The following is an 8,071-nucleotide window of genomic DNA, read 5'->3' as shown; positions in this document are numbered from 1 at the left end:
CTACGGTGTGGGTTGTTAGAAGTTTTATATATATATATATATATCTTGATACGATCGGTCAATTTTACTCTTTTTTGAGCTCACTGACCAATCGATAGTCAATTTTGCATTATGAAAAATTGACCATGAAAAACCAAAGTCAGTTTGGTTGGCTTTTCTCGGTCAGCTCGGGTTTTGACGAGGGAGGGATTCAGTGAGAGGGAGAGGAGAGGAGGCTTGAAGCATCGGCAGCAGTTAACGACAACAGTGATGGTCAAAGGCGACAAGGGAAGACAAGAGAGGTTGAAGGTTGCTAGGGTTTTAGCGATAGAGGATTTCATCTTTTGTTGATTATCATTTGTGACAATGGCTTCTCAAGTAGAAGAAACAACAACTACATAACACGGAAAGAAAGAAAAAGATATTGGCAACTCAATTATTACAACTAAAAATGCCTTTGAGATATTTACTTCCTGTTCCAAAAAACTATTAAGCTATGAAAGAAAATGTGGAGAAATAATTAATATAATAAATATCCAAATGATATGAAATAAATTAATTAATAAAAAAGAAAATATCCAATTCTAATCCTTAAGAAAGATAAAATATTAACAAGATTGACATGGGCCATACCTGATAAAAGAAAGACTCCTTCTCAAAGCCTTCAAATAGCCTACACATTAAATATCTCAAAGTTAGTGATGATTAACTATCATAGGTTGGCCTAGTGGTAAAAAAGGAGACACGGTCTCAATAAATGGCTAAGAGATCATGGACATTGATACCTGATAAAAGAAAGACTCCTTCTTAGAGGCTTCAAAATCGAGCCTACACATTAAATATCTCAAAGTTAGTGATGATTAACCATCAGTTGGCCTAGTGGTAAAAAAGGAGACATAGTCTCAATAAATGACTAAGAACGGTTTCAATCCATGGTGGCCTATCTAGGAATTAATTTTCTATGAGTTTCCTCGACACCAAAATGTTATAGGGTTAGGCGGGTTGTCCTTTTAAAGAAGGTTAGTGTTGATTTCGATCATTTCACTAGAAAACTTGAACTTCTCAATGAAAGTAATCAATTTGGTTAACATATCCAAGTTTCTGAACTAATTATAGTAGAATTATTACTCTTTTAAAATAAGAGGAGATTTTCTGATAGATGAAAAGAAACAAAAATGTTCAAGGGATACAAACTCCTATAAAGGAGAACAAAAATAGAAAACGACTATCTAAGAATGAGATTCCAATTCGACACAGAGAGAGAGAGAGAGAATCATGTCCAATATTACCACTAAAAGGGAAAATATGGCTAGTAGGTATCGATCATAACTCTTAATTCACTAGTTGTGATTGTCTTTTTATCCCTATAATTCTAAGGTGCATTTACTTTGAGGTCACTTATGGAAAAGGTGTCAAGGTGTCTAGGCTCAGAAAGAAATTCTCACAACGGGTAGATTGACAAATTCAACAAAAAAAATTATGAACAAAAATGTGAAGCACGCACAAAAATTAGGGAAACAACATGTCCCATAAGTTTGAGGTAGATTGACTCTATTTTGGCCAATTTTGATTAAAGCCCAACAATAGAATATGATCGACAAGATCATTCATAGGTGTTGGGCTTGATTTGAAAATTGGGCTGAAAATTCACTGCTGACTTAAAAAGAATTTGATCTTTGGGCTTAATGAAACCAGGCCCGATGGTGAAAACCAAATACCACTTATTGAAACACACTAAACTCAACCAGTGTGCTAAAAGCACAATCCATGTGAAGAATAATCTTCACCCTACACTTTGACTGTCGAGATTAGAACCAAGCACTTCTGAGATTTGAAGACCTTTAATGACTATTATTTTCTTTTATTTGTTTATGAGAGAAAACGACAGAAAAGAGAGAGAGAACCTGAGGGAGAAGGCTGTGGGAAATCGCCTGGACGATGGAGGCTACTGTCGTCTAGTCAATTGGAGGTAAAGTAGGGAGCCATCTAGACGATAAGGGAAGATTTATCTAGATGATGAAGGCTTTACTGAAGATCATCTAGATGATGGGGTTCGAAGTCGAGGAGGGTCTACACGATGGAAGTGCTGAGATACATGATCGGTGGCTAAATGGTACACGATAGAGTAAAGAAGATCAGGGAAGAAGATGAACACGATGTTTTACATGGTTCGGCCAAAGATAGCCTACGTCCACAGAAAAGCTGATGATATTCTATTCGAGGAGTTACAAAGATTATTATAAGATAAATCTGATAGCTTTCTTGATTACTCTGTAATTTTTTCACTCTCTTACTTGTACATGTAACTACAAAATGTATATAAAGACAGCTTGTATGTAACTGATTTCTAACAATCTTGAAGTTGTTTTTCAATTATCTATAGTAACAATCTCCACCTTGAAATAAACTTCAAGTGTTTCTTCAGCTTCTCTGAACTAATTATCTTCTTCTTTCACCTTTGTCTCTCAGCTCAAACCCTATAATATCAAGGCACTTCTGAAGTTTTAGCTGAGTGACAGTCTTTGTCAACATGTCGAAGGCATTCTCTGAGGTATGTACTTTAAGAAATTCAACTTGCTTTGCTTCTATCTATTCTCGAATGAAATGATATTTAAAATCTATATGTTTAGTTCTATTGTGGTACTGTGGGTGCTTAGATAAATGTATGGTGCTCTGATTGTCATAAAAGATTTTCAGTGTATTCTGTTTGATCCCGTAATCACATAGGAGACCCTTTAGCCATAAACCTTCCTTTACTGCCTCTGAAAGAGCAATAAACTTTGCCTCAGTAGTAGAAAGGGCTAATACTGATTGTAAAGTAGCCTTCCAACTTTGGACACACCTTCCATATAGGAAGATATAGCTTGATAAGGATCTTCTCTTGTCTAAATCTCCAGCATAGTCAGAGTCAACATACCCAATCAGCTCTGGTTCTCTGTCTGGAAGTTGTTGGTACATTAGTTTAGCACTAGAAGTACCCTTAAGATACCTCACTATCCACTTAGTTGCTTCCCAGTGCCTTTTACCCGGATTAGCCATTGTTGACATAATTTTTAATCTAAGCTACAAGTCCATGTCCCCGTTACCAGTTCCCCGGCAACGATGCCATAAACTTCTAACGCACATTTTAATTATATAAACTACAAGCAAGGTTCAAGCCCATGTGATACTACTTCTAGATATGCGTTAATAATGAATGTTCTTGTAGTATGCTCTGCGTTGTCACAAGTTTCCTTGCGTTAGAACCAAGTATAATTCCACCGCAAGTTTCTCGGTGTGATCCGAGGTCGAACACAGGGACTGTTTGAGGTTATTGCGTTATGTTTGTGATACATGCGACCAGGGGTTTTTCAATTTATAAAAGAATTTTGTGTACAAGTAATTAAACATGCGATAAAGTAAAGTAAAGTAAAGCGGTAAAAATGCGATAATAAAATAAATTGTGATAGAGTAAACCTAAGCTAAGATGATACAAGATACAGGTTTCATGATACAAGATACCGAGGTTGAGGCTGACTGTGAAGAATCTACAAAGATCGTGTTATGTGGTGGCAAGTCTTATGTGTGAAACAAAAAGAGAAAAGATAATTAATACACACAGCGCAAGTTCCTTAATTGCGTTAAAGATACAAGTACGGTTCCGCTTTTTCCTTGGCGTACACCTCTCAGTGATCAGCCGCGTTCCCACATCTTTGTGGTGAAACAGGGACGAACGTAACAAACGCAAGGTTGCTTCCATCTCTGGAAGTACTACTCGCTTTAGTTAACGCATTATTCTAACATTCTCTCGACAGATCAGAATGGCATCTTCATTTTTGCTCTCACAGGTGAAGATGCTGTCTAGCATGCCTTAGCTAAACGCATTTATTTCTTTATCACAAATTAAGTTACTCGTTTAATTCATATTAATTACCAGAGGATTAAGAAAACTTCATGAAAAAAATGATTAATGAAGGAACAGAAATAGACAGAGAAGTGGAAATAGAAATGATCCAGACATTCAATAAAACTATTTAGCGTCTGATACATGATTTGTGAATGAAGAATAAGAGAATGAAATACAATTGATGAAATTGAGTTAGAAACAAATAGAAATAAGCACCAACATCTTGGCGCTGATCTGGATGGAGATTTGCTTGCCAGCGTGGATGGATCATACGGAAGGATGACCTTCCCTCTCAGGCTTGCTCAACCGGTAGCAGAGATCTAAGCACAGAGCTTCACGGCGGGGATTTGGCAGAATTGCACTGAGACTCACCTCTCGGCCTTGTCTCTTCTCTTTCCAGATTTTTTTTCGATCAATACTCAGCTCAACCTTTCTCTCAATAATCTATCATCAATTAGCCCTCGTATCAAGTATATCTTCTCTGAATTCTATGGGGGTATTTATAGGTGAAAAGCTTTGACTCTTGGCTTGTGAACCCCACTTATTGTTATGGAAATTCCAAAGATGGAGGAATAAATATTCCTTCTGTTATGCAATCAACCATCAATTCTGCACAACGGTTAGTTGTACACGTGTCACAATCCTTCGCGTTTGCATTGCTCAGCTGCATCTTTCGATCGGGTGCTCGCATGCGGTGTTGTTTTTATTACCGCATGCGGTTGAAATTCAGCTCGGGATCGACTGTCGCATTGCGCCGTCATTGCGTTAATCGTCTCTTCATTATTGATTGATGGGCGCAATGTGACAGAGATGCGTTGTTCAATTTCTCGTTGAGCCTTGATCGCAAGCGGTGACTTGGTTTCCTGCAAAACAGAGTAGAAATATCCTCTTCTACCATCTTAATGATGTTAGTGGGTGTATTTGCGATAATTCATAATTATTGCATTTCTTAGTTAATTTCCATACAATTGACGCATATTTGCTCTCTTTTGGCCACAATATCTGAATAAGGCAGCATAAATAACTTGTATTTCTACAAGTTATCAGCCATATATCTACTCACCAGACTTGTAGCATAGGCAATATCTGGCCTTGTAGACACCATTAGATACATTAAGCTTCCCACAACTTAGGAATAGGGGACAGTTACCTTCTGATGTTCAATGTCAGATTCTTTAGGTGAATTCTCTGCTGAGAGTTTGAAATGGTTAGCAATAGAAGTAGATACTAATTTAGCCTCTGTCATATGATACTTCTTAAGCAATTTCTGACAATACTGTGACTGATTAATGCTTAGAATACTTGTTTTTCTGTTTCTGATTATATCAATTCCTAGTATTCTTTTTGCATTGCCCATGTCTTTCATTTCAAATTATGACTTGAGTAAATCTTTGACTTTATTTTAACTCTTTCATAGTTGCTCCTGATAATAGCATGTCATCCACATAGAGTAACAAGTAGATAAGATGAGTATAGGTATTAATGTTTATGTAAACACAGCTATCATAGGAGCTTTTATTAAAGCCATTCTTCTGCATAAAGTCACTAAATCTTTTGTTCCAGCACCTAGGGGACTATTTAAGGCAATAGATAGACTTTTTAAGTAGGCAAACATAGTCTTCTTTCCCTCTGACCTCATACCCCTTAGTTTGGCTCATATAGATAACTTCCTCTAAGAAGCCATGTAGAAAAGTTGTTTTAACATCAAGTTGCTCTAGCTCTAGGTTATTCTGAGCCACAATAGACAATAATAGTATGATAGAAGTATGCTTGACCACTAGAGAAAATATCTCATTGAAATCAACACCCAGCCTCTGTGTAAAACCCTTAGCTACCAACCTAGCTTTATATCTAGGTCCTTGATCATTAGGGAAGCCTTCCTTCAATTTGTACACATGGATGCAATTTGCTTGCAACCTTTTGGCAAAGGTGTCAACTCCCAAGTGTTGTTTCTTACTAGTGAATCAACTTCTTCATTCATTGCTTCTATCCATAACTTAGCTTTAGGACAACTCACTGCTCCTTTAAAAGTTGTGGGTTCTGAATCATTACATAAATCTGAAGCATTTAAAGCTAAGTAGTCATCATACCTTGAAGGTGGCACAATAGTTCTTCTTTGTCTATCTGTAGCTAGGTTGTACCCCCTCAAATCTGGTTCTTCTTGCTCGAGATCAGTAATAGCATCTTCTACTTCTTCTTCAAGATGAGGTAGTTGATCAAAAGGTGATTCAGAGCTTAAAGGATCATAACTAGGGTTAAGAACTTGCTCCACCTTAATTTTATCATTTTTCATTTGAGGTGCCGTAACATTAGAGTTAGATCCCTGCATATACATTTCATTTTCCCTAAAAACAACATCTCTGCTTGTGATACATCCCTTCTCTGTAGGGTGCCACATTTTAAGCCCCTTAATTCTGTAAAACCTAAGAACATACATTTCACAGCTCTGGCTACTAATTTCCCTTTACTTTGATGAACAAAACCAGTGCAACCAAACACCCTTAGGTTATTTAGGCTAGGAGATTATTTGGTCCACCTTTCTTCAGGGGTTAGAAGGTTAAGAGATGCATGGGGCATCTGTTTAGTGTATAGACAGTATATGAGGCTACTTCTGCCCAAAATTTCTCAAGAAGTATAGCATCTGACAATAGGCTTCTTACTCTCTCCATTATAGTTCTATTCAATCTCTCTGCCACCTCATTTTGCTGAGGTGTATACCTAACTGTCTTGTGTCTAGTAATACCATGCTGTCTACAAAAAGCATTAAACTCCGATGCACATTACTGAAGCCCATTATCAGTTCTTAGACACTTATTTTGACAATTAGATAATTTATCAACCATAATCTTCTATTCTTTGAACTTTTCAAATACTAAATCCTTAGATTTAAGGAAAGAGATCCAACACTTTCTAGAATAGTCATCCACAAAGGTTAAGAAATACATGGCTCCATTTAAGGATTGGAAAGGTGAGGGACCTCATAGGTCCGAATGCACATAGTCAAGGATGGTCTTGGTTGTTTGTTGAGCCTTCACAAAACTCTTCCTTGTAGCCTTCCCTATCACACGATGTTCACAAAAGGATAGGCTCTGATGAATTTCCTTAGGTAGAATTCCCTGATTAGCAAGAGCTTATCGACCATTGGCACTAATGTGTGAGAGTCTTTTGTGCCAAAGATCTCATTCAGTAGGTTGCTTCTGAGTCACAATCAAGGCTAAGTGTATTTTCTGAACTCCTTGAACAACATAGACTCCATTAATCTTGACCTTCTGAGAATAGGCTTACTATTCTTCAAAACCTGTAGCCTTCCTTTCCTCTGTATTCATAACCAATAGAATCGAGCATGCCTAGTGAAATCAGATTTCTCTTCGGCTTAGGCACATATTTGACATTCCTCAATAGTTTGACTATTCCATCTTCAAGTTTAAGTGAAACAGAGCCAATACTAACCACTGGACATAAGTTATTATTACCCATGTAGACAAAACCTCCATCCAACTCTCTATAAGTGCTGAACCAGTCTTTGTGGGGTGTCATGTGGAAAGAGCACCCTGGGTCTATAACTCAATCTAGGTTCTTATTAGTTTCTATGCCTTCCAATTTGAGGTAGCTAAAGCATCTGAATAGAAGTAAGAATCCTCACAAACTGAGGCTTCACCTGACTGATTAGGTTGGACTTTCTGTTGAGGTTGTGGTTGCTTGTTTTTCTTCTAATTATTCCATTTGAAAGTTCTACAATCTTTAATTAGATGTCCTAGTTTTTTGCAATATTTATATCTAACCTTCGATTTTTCTTTCCCCTCTTCTATTGAGCTTTGTTTTCCTTTTCCCTTATTATTTTTCTTTGACTTACCCTTGACAAATAAGCCCTCGGCACTAGGCTTTTCTTCCTTGCTAGTTAGGAGCTCCATCTCTCTAATTTTAAGAGTCTCTCCCATATTTAGGGCAGCCATTACATCTTTGTAGGAATCCGGCAGTGAGTTAAGAAGCATAAAGGCTTCATTATCTACCCCAATCTATTCTCCTTGAGTCTTGAATTTAGTATTTATCCTTTTGAAGTCATCTAGGTTCTCTGTCAAGGATTTAGAAGCACTCATCTTGAAGGTAAAAAAACCTTTCCCTTAGGAAAAGCTTATTGGGTAGATTTTTAGTCTTATAAAGCTCATTCAGCTTGCTTCACATCTTGAATGTTGTCTCTTGGTTGAT

At 37.1% G+C, this 8,071-nt stretch overlaps 1 protein-coding gene across 1 annotated transcript; it reads right to left on the bottom strand.

Annotated features, from left to right (window-relative positions):
- Nucleotides 1-5,747: 5,747 nt before the first annotated feature.
- Nucleotides 5,748-7,402, bottom strand: LOC150037828 (uncharacterized). The gene is made up of 3 exons (XM_090311040.1): nt 7,164-7,402; nt 6,475-6,616; nt 5,748-6,188 (listed from the first exon to the last, which is right to left on the bottom strand). The coding sequence occupies exons 1-3, from the start codon at nt 7,400-7,402 to the stop codon at nt 5,748-5,750; spliced, it is 822 nt and encodes a 273-aa protein (XP_090167166.1).
- Nucleotides 7,403-8,071: the final 669 nt, after the last annotated feature.

This window comes from Benincasa hispida, chromosome 2 (genome assembly GCF_027475165.1).
Source record: "Benincasa hispida cultivar pf3 chromosome 2, pf3_genome.v1.1, whole genome shotgun sequence".
NCBI lineage: Eukaryota > Viridiplantae > Streptophyta > Magnoliopsida > Cucurbitales > Cucurbitaceae > Benincasa > Benincasa hispida.
The sequence above is the reverse complement of the archived record's forward strand: the minus strand, read 5'-3'. Positions and strand labels throughout refer to the sequence as shown.

Bases quoted from the DNA above. Each gene is read 5' to 3' on its own strand.
- LOC150037828 (XM_090311040.1), bottom strand. From the start codon at position 7,402: ATGACACCCCACAAAGACTGGTTCAGCACTTATAGAGAGTTGGATGGA. The intron at 6,617-7,163 runs GTTTTGAAGAAT...TGCTTTTTGTAG, and splicing joins AGAGGAAAGGAAGGCTACAG to ACAGCATGGTATTACTAGAC. The intron at 6,189-6,474 runs GTAGCCTCATAT...ATGTATATGCAG, and splicing joins TTGAGAAATTTTGGGCAGAA to GGATCTAACTCTAATGTTAC.